The sequence below is a fragment of the Gasterosteus aculeatus genome, chromosome 4 (genome assembly GCF_964276395.1).
Source record: "Gasterosteus aculeatus chromosome 4, fGasAcu3.hap1.1, whole genome shotgun sequence".
Classification (NCBI taxonomy): Eukaryota; Metazoa; Chordata; class Actinopteri; order Perciformes; family Gasterosteidae; genus Gasterosteus; species Gasterosteus aculeatus.
This window is the reverse complement of record NC_135691.1, coordinates 5308243-5324150: the sequence shown is the minus strand read 5'-3', so window position 1 is coordinate 5324150 and position 15908 is coordinate 5308243. Positions and strand designations below refer to the sequence as shown.

The 15908-nt window shown below is 47.3% G+C and overlaps 2 protein-coding genes across 2 annotated transcripts; one reads left to right on the top strand and one right to left on the bottom strand.

Moving 5' to 3' along the window:
- The first annotated feature begins 1145 nt into the window (after positions 1 to 1145).
- kcnk4a (potassium channel, subfamily K, member 4a) lies at positions 1146 to 5502 on the top strand. Its single transcript, XM_040172972.2, has 6 exons — positions 1146 to 1711; positions 2137 to 2254; positions 3040 to 3200; positions 3483 to 3669; positions 4118 to 4251; positions 4327 to 5502. Exons 1-6 carry the CDS (start codon positions 1523 to 1525, stop codon positions 5377 to 5379), a joined length of 1842 nt encoding a protein of 613 aa, XP_040028906.1. The 5' UTR covers positions 1146 to 1522; the 3' UTR covers positions 5380 to 5502.
- Positions 5503 to 8394: 2892 nt separating this feature from the next.
- Positions 8395 to 15171, bottom strand: tgfb5 (transforming growth factor, beta 5). Its single transcript, XM_040172975.2, has 7 exons — positions 13707 to 15171; positions 12864 to 13027; positions 12261 to 12393; positions 12051 to 12161; positions 11093 to 11273; positions 10587 to 10740; positions 8395 to 9738 (listed from the first exon to the last, which is right to left on the bottom strand). The coding sequence occupies exons 1-7, from the start codon at positions 14059 to 14061 to the stop codon at positions 9580 to 9582; spliced, it is 1257 nt and encodes a 418-aa protein (XP_040028909.1). The 5' UTR covers positions 14062 to 15171; the 3' UTR covers positions 8395 to 9579.
- Positions 15172 to 15908: the final 737 nt, after the last annotated feature.

The following is a 15908-nucleotide window of genomic DNA, read 5'->3' as shown; positions in this document are numbered from 1 at the left end:
ATATCACACCTGCATTATATGCAGACTTGAGAATAGAAAGAATGCACATCGTGTGTTTCATTCCAAACAGCTCGCCTCATGATTTATATCCTCACCTGCCTCCACTGTTTGGTTTGGGATTAGATCACCGCCCCTCTGCCTCGGCGCGGCTCTTTCTAAGCCCCTCTCACTTAGTATCTTAGCAAAATATCAAAATATGCCAGTGCCGGTTTAGACAGTGATGATAACTAACGATATGTGGGTCCATTAGTGCAGGATGCTGACAGTCTGCTGGGAAATGTCAGAACGTTGTCATGGTCCATGTGGAGAGGACCAGGGCGCGTGCGTGCGTGCTAGCGTGCGTGTGTGTGTGTGTGTGTGTGTGAGAGAGAGAGAAAGTAAACAAGGTTCAGAGAACGCATTAGTAGCCGTACGGAGGATAAGCGATGAACGTGTTTTCGGCTAATGTCTAGACGTATGTTTGGAGTGTAATCCTTTGTGATTCCTGGTCTGCGTCAGTCCCTTCCTGATTATTATGACAAAGTCTCCCCAGTGTGAACGCTTGATTAATGCCACTCTCACGCTTCTGCAACAAAGAAACTGGTTGATGTGGCGACTCAAAGCTCCCATCTGCATTTACAACTTCTGCAGTTCGTGGAGTTAAAAGTCTGAAGGAAATGGACCAGCGATGCTGCGGCCGTTGTCGTTGACGACGGGAGAAGCAGCGACACGGAGGAGAGCGATTTCTCCGTCGCCTGGTCCGTGGAGCCGATGGAACGAGCTCCAGACCTCAGTGACTTGAGGTTCTGTTTTTATCAGCCACTCGGTTAAAAAATAGTATTCATCATAAAAGAGCGAGAAGAATAGTTTCTTTCAGTATTACAATATTGCCGAGGACTTTATATCCACAACCATGTGACTTTCAGGTGGCCGGATCAGCGTCAGAATGAATGGATGCATACAGAAGGATCACATGTGTATTTTAGGGTTTAGACACAGTTTAGAATACGATAAAATATATGTATGTATGTTTTGATTTAGTTAAAACAAGAAACGTTTGTGTGTGTTTCTGAAATTTAACTTTGAAGCTTGTTTTGTTTTGAAGTATTTTTGTGTATATTGAAAACGTTTTTCTGCAGTCATTTATATATAATTGTACATTCTTTGTGACTCCATAGGGACCTGTGTGAGGGCTGAAATCAGAAGAAAGAAGAGAGTTGGACCTTCTGCTGCTGCTCCTGATCAGCGGAGACTCACAGGACCGAGTGCAGCGGCTCAAGGTTCAAGAAAAGCGTTGTCAGCTCCTGATTGCCGGGACCGTCTCTTGGTTTGACGCACAGATGTATAAATAAAGGGTGTGCGTGTGCGTGCGTGTCAGCCTTCCAAGAACACTTGCTTATTTCCGCGCTCACACACGCGACACCTCTCGGAAGGACCTTCCTGTTTACCGCCAGCTGCGGCCCGGTGCATCCTGGCGGAGAGCCTGGCCTGTGACCTCTGACCCTCTAACCCTGGAGGGGCCGGGGGCTTCGACGGGGAGAAGATGCGGTGTACCACCCTCCTGGCCCTGCTCATCGGGGTCATGCTGTACTTGGTGATGGGAGCGCTCGTTTTCGGAACCCTGGAGCTCCCCGGGGAGAGTTTGGCGTACACAAACCTCCTCGCCACCAAGAACGCTTTCCTTGAGAACAACTCCTGTGTCACCGAGCTGGACTTCTACAAGCTTGTGAAGGTATCAATGGACACTCTCTCAAAAAAAACACAGAAATTAAGTAGTTTAAGTTGCTTTTTCTGTTTTGCTCCTTCTGATTTACCTTTTATACACAACACACAAGTGTCTTAATATCATCACTGATAGTTAAAGCACTTAAGTCTATTTTATTTCAGTTAATCTGATGTATTTACCAATCTAAAATCTTCATGAATCAGAAAAATGAATAGGAAGCATTTGTTCTCAATTAAAGTCAGCTTAAAAAGCAGCAACTTTGTTTTCTTCTTTCCCTTCCCATTGATCATCTTGTGACCCTTCAAGGAGGCCCAGCCCCAGTTTGGAAACATTGCACTAAACTACCTCACCTGATATAAAGAAAACAAAATATCATCCTCGCCGGCAGTAAAATGCTGCTTTAGTAAGTAAATGACGTACCTCACCTGCAGGGAGTGGCGTCTGCGGTGGAGTCTGGACTGGATGTGAACAACCTTTCTGCCAACTTCTCCACCCGCTGGGACCTGGCCTCCGCCTTCTTCTTCTGTGGTACCATCATTACCACCATAGGTACAGTGTACTATGACCTTTTTCTTTGATACACTACGGCCTCTAACGTGACATTTATATACTGGCATACTGACTTTTGTTATGTTATTTATTGACATACAATAATATGACATATTTGTAAAGTACTACACTGACTTTTTTTCAACCAAAAATAATTTCCATGACTTTCTTCCAACATAATAAACATTTATTTGTTATGTCTCCTCAATGTACTATATTAGCGTATCTCAGACATACAAAAAATGGCCGTTTTTTACACATTCTGCTGTGTACATTTTTTACAGCTTTTTCAATGTTGTAATTGTTTTTTAAATGATTTCTTTGGTTTACTTTTTTGACATACTACACTAGGACTTCATTTGTAATGCTTTTTTAAATGTTTTTTCTGACATTCTCTAATCATTTGTACATTTATTTAGACTTATTTGACATACAACACTATATATTTTCTCAAGAGTAATATACCATGACTTTATTAATGATTTATGAATTTTGAATAACTTTTAAATATGCTAAACAATTCCTTCGTTAATACTTTTCCGTCTCGATACCTTTTTGGAGCTGCAGATCCAACGCCAGCATCCTCCATACCCCCCTGTGACTTTTATGCACTTTTATTACCCAATGAACTATATGATGACTTTTTTAGCAACATTATACTATGGTTTTTATGCTTTCTTTAACTTTTTTTACTAAAACTTTTTAAAACTTCGTATGCCATCACTTTATGATTACATTTGAAATAGCTTTCACTTTAACTGGAGGTCCTTGCATTCTTCAAACAGGTTTTGGCAACCTGTCTCCTTTGACGTGGTACGGCCAGCTGTTCTGCGTGTGCTACGCCCTGGTGGGCATCCCCATGTTTGGCATCCTGCTGGCTGGTGTGGGCGACCACATGGGCACGGTGCTGCGGAGGGCTGTGGCAAAGATGGAGACCCTCTTAATGGTGAGACTGGTCTCTCCTGCCCAGGAACCAGGAGCTCGGTTTTACACCTTGTGGGAATCACAGCTTCAAACCTTTTATTTTTAATTTGTTGCAGTGAATGATCTGTGTGATTTCCTGGTTAAGAACCAAGCTAAATAACCTCCTACCTAATGTGAACCGCTGGTCCAAATTGCCCGAACGGAAAGAAACAAATGTGGAAATTCAAAAGAAAGCAGCTGCTGGATCCTCAAAAGGCACAAAAACTAAATTGCCTCTGTGTTTGCCGCCATTTTTCTGTCTCAGAAGCGGAAGGTCCGGCCGACCACCGTGCGCGTGATCTCGGCCATTCTCTCCATCCTGATTGGCTGTTTGATATTCCTCGCCGTCCCCACAGTTGTCTTCCAGGAAGTGGAGGACTGGTCGTTTCTGGAGTCGTTCTATTTCGTGGTCATCACTCTCACCACCGTTGGCTTTGGAGACTTCGTACCAGGTGCTGACGCACACAACACCGACGCGCACATTAACCAACAACTGTTCATTTCAAACCTTTTAGTTCTTTGGATTTTCTTGTATAATACTTTTTATTAGATTGCTAGATTAACTTCAGTTGATGTGGATGGAAGTGAAAGTCACATATGTACAGTAGACACACCTGGAGTGGAAAGATCTACTTTAATATGTTCAGAAACCTTGCTGATAATCAATTAAACTGATTTTAATCAAAGATACTTTTAGAGATCTTCCAGCTTCTCAAATGCGAATAATTGCCATCATTCACCTCAATGAATTAAATACGTTCTGCCGTCTCGTCACTTTGGGCTCTGGGAAATGATGATGGTCAAGGCGAACAAGTTCACCCGATTCAATGACTTCTGGTGAGACTTTGACTGCTGCATCTCTCTAACACGAGTCCATTTCCACTTTCCGTGCGTGTCCAGGTGGTCGCGAGGACGGCTGGTTCTTCAAGCCTCTGGTGTGGTTGTGGATAGTGTTTGGTCTCGCCTACTTTGCCTCCATCCTCACCATGATCGGGAACTGGCTGAAGGTGCTGTCCAAGAGGACCCGCGCTGAGGTGAGAGACGGTACTGGATGTGCACCGTGAGAAGAGGGGCGTGGCCTAATCTCGTCTCCCTGTTCTTTCCCTCAGATGGAGGAGTTGAGGGCTCACGCCACGGACTGGACTCAGAACATCCAGAACATGTCCATGGACTTCCGCATCCCAAACCCGCTGGAGTTCAACGACCCTTTCCTCCTGCAGCGCCGGCGCTGGAAACGCAGCGAGCGCCGCCGCATCCGGCGGGGGGGCGAGTGCACCCTGGGGCACCTGGCCCGGGGGGGCTCCGAGAACGGTCACCTGCCGAACCGCTGGGCCGGCCTGTCCAGCTCCATGAGCCAGCTCCACGCCCACCTGTCTCTGGAGAGGGCGCGGGCGGCCAGGTCCAGGCCGCGGGTCGGCGGCGCGGGCACGGTGCCCGCGTTGAGAGTCGACCCCGCCGCGCGTCTGCAGGTGGAGGGCAGGCCGTTCCCCCCCCCGCTGGCCCGCTCCTTCTCCCTCCCCGTGGCCCGCTCCACCTTAGAGCTGGACATGGCGGGTGCTGCCGCCATGGGGGGATCCCTCTCCGGATCCGAGTCGACTTTCGACTCCAGGTCGGACGTCTCCCAGACCTCCTCGTGCCGCGGTTTGGCGCCGCCGCGAGATTTGCAGCCCTGCTACACGGTCAGCCGCATGGAGGAGGGGGGAGCACGAGCCGCGAACGCGGCGAGGGAGAAAGAGAAACTGATTCCAGCAACGAGTGACCGAAGACGCGCTCCTGCTCCTGGTCCGCAACCGCGCTTCTCTCCTCATCCTCCCTCGCGCCACCAAATCTTCCTCCCCTCGCCTCCCCTCCAGGCCGCCTCCTCGGCCTCCTGCCAGCTGCTGGACTTCTTCGGGGAGAACCTGGCGTACATTGACGAGTCCTCGGACACGCTGAGCGATCGCGCCCAGCCGGGAGCGAGCGATGAGAGGAGGAGACGGCCGCGAAAGCCGAAGAGGAGGAGCATCAGGAGGCAGCTGTCGCACAAGTGGAGCCCCTTGCAAGTGAGGAGGCCCAACAGTGATATGGGGCCACCGTCGAATCCCCCCACACCGCCCCCAGAATCCCCTCTTTCAGACTCGCCACCATCAGAGAACCAGGCGGGTTCGGGTCCGACCCTCTGACAGCGTGTCGAGGAGAGGTGGGACATATCGGTCATAAAGCTGTGGGTTCAGCTCTGTGACCACTAGAATATTGTGTAACAATATAATCACTAATAATACAAACACTGCTGTTGGCCTCACAAAGTCAGCCCACTAATTCTACTTTGTTGCTCGGTGAGCTGACGAGGTTGAAACACCAGAAACCCTTTTTATACTTGGGGTAAATTAGCTTGGGGCACAATATCCCTACAGCCTCCTCCACACTGACGTTTGCTCCAGAGAACAACAAACATCTGAATATAACTGAGGCTTAATCTGAACTCAAATGTGCTGCAATATCTGCAATATATATTCAATATCTTTATCAAGCAAGCAAGCTGATAAATCTCCAAGCCGGCGTCAGTGGGCACCGAGGCAGTGCCAGAAACGTGTCCGACAGAAGTGGTTTCTAGGACCTTTCCAATCGTGCTGGAGGACATAGCAATTTGTACAAAATGACGCAGCAATGCAATTTAAAGTTGTTTAGAGATATTTCACTGCTACGGAGATGAATCATGAACTCAAAGCATGAGAAGTAGGAATCATCTGGGAACCATCGCTTTGTTTTATGGCAATCCTTCCAGAAGTCGTTGAGACATCTCAGTCTGGGCCAAAGCGGTGGATGAACGACTTTGCCATGTTGTGCCTACGTTTTACCAGGATACGTATGAAGGGGCCTTTTACACCTTTTAATATCCATCACACCGAGTGAGTAAACTGCTCAGTTTGAGGCGTACGAGGTCACGAGACCATCATTATCCTGACATCAATTCACGTATTTATCTTCCGTGTTAATCTGTCTTTCTGCTTCTGAAATCAAAAGATGGTCCGCAGACATGTTCACAATTACCTCTCAGATTTATGTTTGCTTTCAAAACCTTGAATTGTTAATTAAGCAATCGTAGAAGAAATAGTACCTTTTCTTTGGAATACAACGTTGTAGAGGAACAGGGGACACAAGCCCAAGAGCTTTTTACACAGCAAAGGCTTTTTTGTGTGTGGGACAACGTCTATAATCAGAATTGATCACAAGACTCAATGCGCCAGGACCCGGGTGACTTACCACCTCGGCTGAAAACGTCCCCGGAAGAAAATGTCTGCAGAGGACGAAGAACCTACGAACGTAAACTACTACGAGGAATGAAGCCGCTGACTAAAACCTGCACAAAGGTCTCTTGAATGTTTTAATGGGGTTAAAAAAAGGGTCAAAGTTCCTGGCTACGGCTTTTTATTGAAGCTTTTGTGCGCTTCACACCATGAAAAGCATCTTTGTGTGCTCAACGTGGATATAAGTGTTCATGTCTATCAAAGTAACACCGAGGTTACTTTAAGGCTTGTGGTATTTAACACCACAAGTTTCTTTAAATCACTTTTCGATGCTGCTTTTGGTTCATTCCTCCGGTTTGTGTTTTATTATTTTGAAAGACTGAACCCTTCTGCCACACCAACAGCTGTGTAGGTGTTGTAGTACGACACCATTTGTCCTCCTTTGAACCCTGATGCCTCATGACGTCTGTGAGGGAGATGAAATGGTTGTAAAGAATTCAGCACGTCTGCTAGAACTCAAGGACACACACAATACATTTGGGCAGCAGCAATTCTTTAGTGATGTTACTGTTCACAAACTCCAAGCTGTTTTTGAGTGCGTTCACCCTTCATGCTACACGTCTCCCAACCATTCCTTTAATTTGCCAGCTCCAAATACAGCCTCTAAAAACAAAGTATATAATATGGATATTTTAGAGTTTCCCCCTGCGATTCTCTATGATGATGATAATATCCCAAGCCTCTCACCGCCGGGGAGCAGGAGGTCTGAAATGACCCTGAAAGTCCTGAGTGAACTCGGGCCTTGAGACAAACATTCAGTTTCTGCTTACTCAGAAGCAGGAAGTACTACAAGAGGCCGTCGTGGCGTTCTGCCCTCCGCCAGCGCCAAAATAAGTAGCCGGCCGAATCCGCACCGCGATTCGGTTACTTTGTCAACTGTTGACAGAAGGCTGGAAGGAGAAAGGAATCCACATGGCGACACGCCGCCGAGCCGAGCGGGACCCGTTAGCGGCGGGTACCACTTGACCCCTGACCTGCTTTTTTAAAGTGTAAGAGTAAGTTAAAAGAAAAAGTCATTGTATGTTTCACTATTGTGAGCCTTAATGACCAAATAAGGTTTTTTTTTTAAATCCCATGGTAATGAATAGGAACTCCTTATATAGTATGTCATGACAATTAATTTAAAGGTATTAATAAAACATAATGGTATCACATGTAGTACAGTTGACAAAGTAAAAAGGTTTTTTTTCATTGTTTATTTCATATGACTTCCATGGTCAGAAAACCCAACTCAACATAAAACAGACAACTGTCACCAAATAAGATGTAATGCCTCTTTTTACTTTAAATGAAAAGAACAGCCGGGCCTCTGTGCGTTCGGCCCCCAGCTGTTTTGCTCCAGCGGGGCCTCAAGTCGAGGTCTCAGCTTCAATAATGCTGCGACCTCAGATCGGTCTCATTATCGCTCTGCTGCTTGTATAACTTTTCATTTTGTGTTTGTGGTGCCCTGTTGCCCAGAGAGCTGTATTTTAATTTAACTGCCAGAAATAAACAGGAACGACTTCAATCTAGTTGTGTGACAAATAAAGAAAAGAGAAAAAAGAGAAAAAAAAAAGGCTTTCTGTCATCCTCAAGAACATTTTACAACCGTTATCAAGGCATCATTTTTAGTTCAGCGTGGGACGAACCAGAGCCGTGACTCATGCTTTTAACAGACGTGTTTATTGTGTGTGTGTGTGTGTGAGAGAGCGGGGGTCCATCGACTCTCCACTGAAGGACAGCAGGACTCCGTGTGAGACGGAGCAATGGCGCTGCACCGTGGGATAAGTACAGGTTGGATATAGCAAGGGGTAGTTAAGTGGAAAGGACTAACAGATGCTGCTTGACTCGGGTGGGAGGCTGCATTCTCGCTGCGGCGTGGAAGCAACTATTTTACTGCGATTGCTGGAGAACTGTTTATCTCTTTATTTAAAAATATAAGAACTTAACACATCGAGTTTATTGCGTCTCCTTAAGTTCTTCCGTCCTAAAAAAAAAGAAAAGAAATCTCACTCGCAGGGAGAAACCCCCCCGAGTCACAAACATAATTCAAATTACAACGATAGCCAGGGAGTCATTTCTGTGCCCACACACACATACACACACACACGCACACAAACAGAAACCAAACCACTGGCATACCAGAGACTATATTTAAAATATGCCCTATGGATGTTTTTCTCTTTTTTTCAGCCTTTTAGACATTTGGTCAAAAGTGGTCATTGTGGATACTTGGGTGTAGAGAGAGAGAGAGAGAGAGAGAGAGAGACTGTGTGTGTGTGTGGTGGAAAATAGGTATGACAAAATGTAATAATAGTGTTTTCACAATAAGATCGTAAGTGCCCAGTGAGAAAAGGACAATAAGAGTGTGATTACGGAATATTTGAGTCAGACCCAAATAGGTACAAATTTGCTACGGCTGCAAAGTACCACCTTCATCCCTGGTCTCGTTTCCAAAGCCTCTCTTTTCTCCCTCTCTCCTCCCACCACAAATCCCAGAACCTCGAGCAGCAGAGAGCGATTGAGAGCGAGAGAGAGAGAGAGAGGAGATGAGGGGAGCGTTTAAATCTAGCGTTCCGTGAGTGGTCGGGTCGGTGTCTGGAAATCTTTCACATCCTGTTTACGCCGGGCAGATTTCAGCCTTTGGAACCGCAGTGAGCTGGCAGGGCCTCCGCCTGGACACAGCTCCTCTCTCTCTCTCTCTCTTCTATCTGCTCCCTGCCTCCCCCGCCTAAAGATCCCCGTCTGCAAACCTTTTCCACGCCACCACCTCCCCATCAACACCTTCAAAACCTAAAACAAACACGTCGAGCTCGGCCCTGCTGCCCGCAGGCCTATAAACGGCCGAGGTGGAATTAAAGTCCCGGTAAAAAAGAATCCTTTCCGTGGAGACCAAATGTGGGCCAAATCACACAACGCCTCCTTTAATATCCAAGTACTGGTTTAATACAGCTGTGCTTCGTTGTCAACAGTGTCCTCTAGCAAACGCAAAGTCCCAGAGGATGCACATACTTGAGCAGAAAAATAATACCTCAAAAGTCTGCTGTGAGAGATCCAACAGAAGTCTTTCCTCCTCCCTCGCCTCTTCCGATAAGCTCAGCGGCACTTGCAGGACTTGACGACCATGTTGGAGAGTTGCTCAACGCGTGGCGTGCGGCCTATGAAGTACATGATGGTGAGGGGCTCCAGGTCCTGAGGGACGCAGCAGGGCGAGGCCGAGGCCTCGGGGTTCAGCTTGTTGTACAGCGGCAGGATCTGACCGGGGAAACGACATAATCAAGCAGGGGTTCCTACACGGACGCGACGTTAAAGCAGTTTGGGGGGTTTATTTCACTTCGTCTGGCCTCTGTGGTGATGTCATGTTCATTTCACACACAACGTGATTTAACAACTATTGAATGGAAATGCGATGGACGCCGTGAGGTTGTCCCCTCGCGCGGTTATGCAACCGTTAAGGAAGGATTTACAGTCATTACCCGTCTCCAGCCCAGAAATGGGCGATAGCTTCATCTTCACAGAGTAATCTCTGCATCCTGGATTTTCTAGTTAAGCAGCAGCCAACCACGCACATAAATAATACCTAATGTGTTCATTTTGAGTGTTTCACTGGAGAGACGGAGGAGTTGCCTTAGTTCTGTACCTGTTTGTACCAACGGTTCAGTTTTTAGGGCCTTTTCCAGTCAAACAATTAAAAAAAGGCCACAAGTCTCAAGGCAGCAACCAAAAAGAGCCATTTGACTGTGTGACTTTACTGGTGTATGAATAGTGTGAAGCGTGAGAAAAATTAGTGCGAGTGGTTAAAGCGGATGTTTCCGTTGTGTTCTTTCACAGCTGCCTCGTGCGCTTTAAATGATATATATGTAGCTACTGGCACAATGTCCAGACACATCAAGGGATTTGTGCGTCCGGAGTAAAGCTGGTGTATTGTCTGACATTTTGTGGCACAAGTGTCAAAACAATCCACGACTTTTCATAACATCCCCAACACAACACTTTGTACTCCTCACTTTAACCACACAGCCGTATTTTCACAGAGTAAGTCCGTTTTTCGTGCTCCTCATCGCATCTGATCTCACAGAAATGGAACAGTGGCACCGGCTCACCATGTTGTAGTGGTTGTTGGCGCTCCAGATGTACGGACAGTTGCCGGCACAGAAGTTGGCTTTGTAGCCTTTGGGCTCGTGGATCCACTTCCAGTTGAGGTCCCGCCTGAAGTCGATGTAGAGCGAGCGCAGGCAGCAGCCCTGGTCCGAGCCGCTGGGAACAGACACCGGCGCAAACGTTTAGACCGCCATCCTGCTGCCCATGGCAACGGGTCACCGGTGGAGAGCCGGCCGACCACAAGGTAATGACAATGCAAGTCCGCCCGACTTCCCCCCCAATCCCCCCCCCCCCCTCCACCCCCGCAGGGGGAGGTGCTCTGAAGAAAACGCTGCTCGGCCCGCAGTCTAAACACAGGCTCAGTATCGTTCGTTTTTTTGCCAAACAATGATCTGCAAACTTCTGGGTCGGGAGGAAAACATCTGCCGCCCACCACAACTAGATTTCAGAATGATGGAACTACATGTCGTGCGGTCAGCCAGACAGACACGGCCGGTCGGCGGCCTACCGGGAGCAGGTCGTGGTGTCCGTGGCGGCCGCCCTCTTCTTGCGGTTCTTCCTGGCCGGGTCGTCCGCTCTGTCGCTGGGCAGCACGGTGAGGATGAGGTGCGGCGTCTTGGTGCTGAAGTCGGCCTGACCTTTGACCTGACCGGGCTTTCTCATCTGACGGAGCTGCTCGTCATCCAGACCTACTCGGAGGGTCACGCAGTGATCAACACAAAATGAAATGCAGGAGAGTTTGTTTTTTATAATCTTAGTGGACATTTTTAAATCATGAAATGTGGTCCAAAGGGTTTGTGAGTAGACATTGCTTCATTTTTAAGGGTTCAAGTTACACCTCTGAAATCAGTGGTATTACAAATACACACACACACTTATATATAAATATGGTCTTTTCCTAAACGAGGCTGCCTGTTTTAGGGGGGGTTTCTGAGCTAAATACAAGCCCCCGCTTGTATTAGTTTCATATGTTTTTTCCCGGTCATATAAAAACTGACTTTCCTCCACTCTTGAGGAGTAAGGCCATAATTTGGGGCCTAAATGAAGCAACACAGACGACCTTTTGACAGCTTTACAGCGTGTGGAAGAACAGTGTCTCCATTGTTCATTTTGGAGGCGCCGTGCGATTATTGCTGTGCTGATGAATCTTTAAAAAGTGCTTTTAATGCCTGTGAAAAGGTTTTTATGACCAACCTGTTCTATTTTACATCCCATTGGACATTTTATATAAAACGGAGCCGTTGTTAACGATTCAATCTTTGACCCGCCGGCTGTCACGTGTGTCTTTGTATTTGTTTGACTTTCGATTACATTTGAGCCACAATCTAAAATAGTCGTGATTGTTCAAAATAACTGCTGAAAAAAAGGGTTTTTCATTTATTTGAGTAAGTGTAAGCTTCATTCACCGCTGTAGTCCACTCTGCACATACGAGTACGAATACTAGAAAAACTAAAGTGCAACAAACCTGCAAAGAGAGCCTCCAGCTCTTCACTCTTGTTGGGGACAATGTTGTTGGTGGACGGGACGAAGGTGCAGCAGGGACAGTGGACGCCCAACTTCATGCCAAGATTGTTCTCTGATCAGCAGAGGGACACACATTGAGATCAGCTGTTTGTGTATGAATATATATGTATGTATATTAATGAATGATCATGTGGAGGCTGCTGACGCCCACCTGGATCCGACACCCAGTCCTTAATGGTTTCGGTGACGTCCACAGAGATCCAGGATCCCTTCTCCTTGGGCTGAACGGTGCGGGAGTCAATGTAACGTTGGGTGGAGGTGCTCTCTTCATCTGGCTTCAGCAGCTGTTACACACACACACACACACACACACACACACACACACACAGACAGACAGTGATGCAGCTGACGTGCAGACTCTCAGTAAATATAATGATTTACCCCGTGCGTTCATCTTTCTACAGAGCTTAAACAGTGCGCGTCGTAACAACCTGCAAATCTGTCATCGGGTGTTTCAATTATGTTTAATCACTTTCCTCGGGGGCAGACATATTTCGGTGAGGTTAGAAATGTCTCCTTCAAACCAAAAAACAGATATGTCTTGATGTATTGTAATAATGTAATAATATTGTTGTAGGCCTGACGCCCGTGTTCCTTGAATCCAGCCCCCCTGTTTGTTAGTGCAGTAGAGCAGACGCAGGGTCTCTTTCATAATTGTGGAAAATGTAAAAGCTTAAAAGGACAGATGGAAATCTCTGGGTGATATTTGTGATGCCAGGTGGGGGGGTTCTGCTGAAGTAAAGGTGGTCCACACCTGGTAGAGCTCCACCCTCTGCTCTGAGGCCCGGGCCTGCGGGTTTGGAGCTCTGAAGATCCTGAACTCAGCTTTAAACAGGGTGCTGTTGGTCAGGTCCACCCCACTGACGTCGAAGTGGACTACTCGGTAATGGGGGTCGGGGGTCGCAGGCTGTACAGCATCTTGAAAAAAAAAAAACATTGAAAGGATGAACAACAATCTCATACAATGTTGTATTCATAGTATTGGTTAAAAGCTTCGTGGGCCGCTGCATTTGTCTCGTAATTACTGCGAATGTCTGATATGATTTGGGGGCAGCGAGTAAATGCATCTGAATTATGATTAATATGGATAATGTTGTGTTCATAGGTTTAACTGTATGGAACATCGTCACTATTATGTTATCATGTGACATTCATCATAAAACTGTTTCCCTAAATTTCCCTACATGAGAGCAGCGTGATGAAGACAACCGAGGATTTAAAGTCTTCTGTAGCAGCTGTTTGGAGATAACACCTGATAACTTGACTTTCTCCGACCTCTTTACTCATTTTACTCTGCCATTTCTAACCATCAAACTGACATTTCACTTGTAAAATAGTGTTTATCATATTTATTCACTAAACAATTGGGAAATGTTACTGATGGAGGAGGATTTAGTCTGAGCGTTCTATTGTAATTATGTGATGGAGTGAAAAGGATAAAGTGGACCTCATGGACCGCTGCGGCTACTTATTCCACTTTATATTGGATGTGCAATTTCACCTCTTCTTCAAACAAAACAATCCAAGAGGGGGAAACACCATGATGACGGTGCACATGTATGTTTATTGTGTGGTACCCCCCGTCAGACGGACTCACTCGTGTCGGTGCGGGGGGGCAGCATGTCGATCCTCTGCACCTCTTTGGCGTAATAGTCCTCCTCGCTGCTCTCGCGCTCGCACGCGGACTCGGCCAGGCGCGCGCGCTCCTTCAGCAGCTCCCGCGTGCTGTTGTAGAGCAGCATGACCTCCGCGGGCACGAGGCCCGGCGGCGGGGCCGCGTCTTTGCCCGGCGGGCTGCGGATGCGCAGCTTGCTGAGAATCTGCCCGCGGACCGCCTCGATGCGCCGCGACTTCTGCGCGTCCAGGTTGATGGAGTGGCACGTGTTGAAGCCCTCCACCAGCAGCACGCCGGAGAAGCGCAGCAGCAGCAGCGCGACGCGCGGCAGCCACATGGTGGTGGTGGTGGTGATGATGGATACGGGGGTGCGGCTGAAGTGATGGGGTTCACTGGAGGTGGAGGTGGGGGGGCTAAAGCTGAATCTCCAAAGCAATAATACAGAGATGCGTCCCGTCAAACGTCAAACCGATGCCCTCTGATGAACTACTGGCATCAAGTACAGTCCCCCAAAAAGTGCAGACGTGCAGTTCTAACAGGCTATTTGGGTGGAAACCACTTTCTGTGGAAAGGAAAACCACATCCACCGACTTGACCCTTTTACAACAATTTTACATTGTGCGTACATGCGCCTGCGTCTTTTAACACCAGACTGTCGTTTATTCCACAATCGAGATTTGACTTATTAAAATGAGGAATGAATCCGCAGATAGCCAGGTGACGTCACACTAAACGCGAGCCCTCGCGGTTCAATGGTCGGAAAAGTGGCCCGACGCTTCAACTCCAAACCGGGGCGCGCGCCGCTGTCCACTCGCGCCTGTGCGTGCGCGTGCGCGTGAGAACTTTGGCAGACGTTAGGATATTAAATTAGAATTCAACCGGTGAGTTAAGTGCCATCCGTCCCCCGTTTCCCGTTGTCCATCCTCGGAATATTGAACAGCTTTCAGGAGAATAAATACTCAGCACAGGAGCTCAGCCCATGTCGCAGGTCCTTCAAAATAAAACCTCAGCAGCTCACTAAACTATCTGCTGCAGACAGGTTCACGTGCTTCCACCTCCCAAAGACCCATCCGGGGAGCAAAAAAACGGCCCATACCAAGTTCCAGAGGAGATACAGTTGCAGCTTTAAAAAAGGAAAAAGCCCAATGAGGTCCTCTCATTGCGGGTTGCGTGTAAACAGAAAGCAGCTTGCACTGAAACGCAGAAACTGATGATCTATGTTGGAACAGTCCCCCTCATATGAACATCAACACATGGAAAAAGACTTGACGCAGAAAAAAAAAATGTATGAAAGAAGTCCTTGTGCTGAGGATGAAAACAAAAAATAAAAAGAGCGTAAACTTTACAGTAAGTTAAAGATCGGCGATGAACATGAACGCCAGCCTGGAAGCCGTGCTGAGAACACGGAGACCTTCTGCATGATGGGACTCCATTACTGTGCAGCTCCTCGGTGAGAGAGGCCCAGACAGAGGGAGGAGGACGAGGGAGGGAGGGACTGGATGTGAGAGAGGTGGTGGTGGTGGTGGTGGGGCGGGTTGCCACCAAAGGGAAGGCAGTGTGTGATTATGTAGGAAAGAGACATTTTTCTATCTCACACACAATTTGCAATTTCGTCTCCCCACAAAAATGCAGCGCTCTCCCCCCCCCTCCCCCCGCAGGTAAACATCCCCCGAGGACATGCCGGGCTTAAAGAGGAGTAGTTTGGTAACTATGCATCTTCTTCTTAGATGAGAAGATTACAAACTTTTTTTTTCGTACGTTGGTTTGCTTATTATTGTAACAACAACTCGCTTTAGCAACTACAAAACACACCGACAGTGTTAAAAAAAAGTTAAAACTTTCTTTTTACTTTTAGGACGTACCAAAGCCGCCCTTACAAAGTACACACTGGCGCATGCAGTATGCATGTGTCTCTGCGCTGTGCAGAGGATTGAGAACCACGCTGGCTTGCATGAAGTGTTGCTTATTGTGACATTCGGCTTATTGTATTATTATTTCTTGCTTTGGTGCCTTAATCCTCACTCCTTGAGCGGTAGCTTTGTGGGAACCAATCTAAACGCCGAAAGGTGTCATTAATCCATGGCCAATACATCGTGCAACAAACATTTATTTCATAATGATAAATTATGCCTTGGAAGATACACCTGTTGGTAATTAGTAAGCTTTATTTTAGACAATGTGATT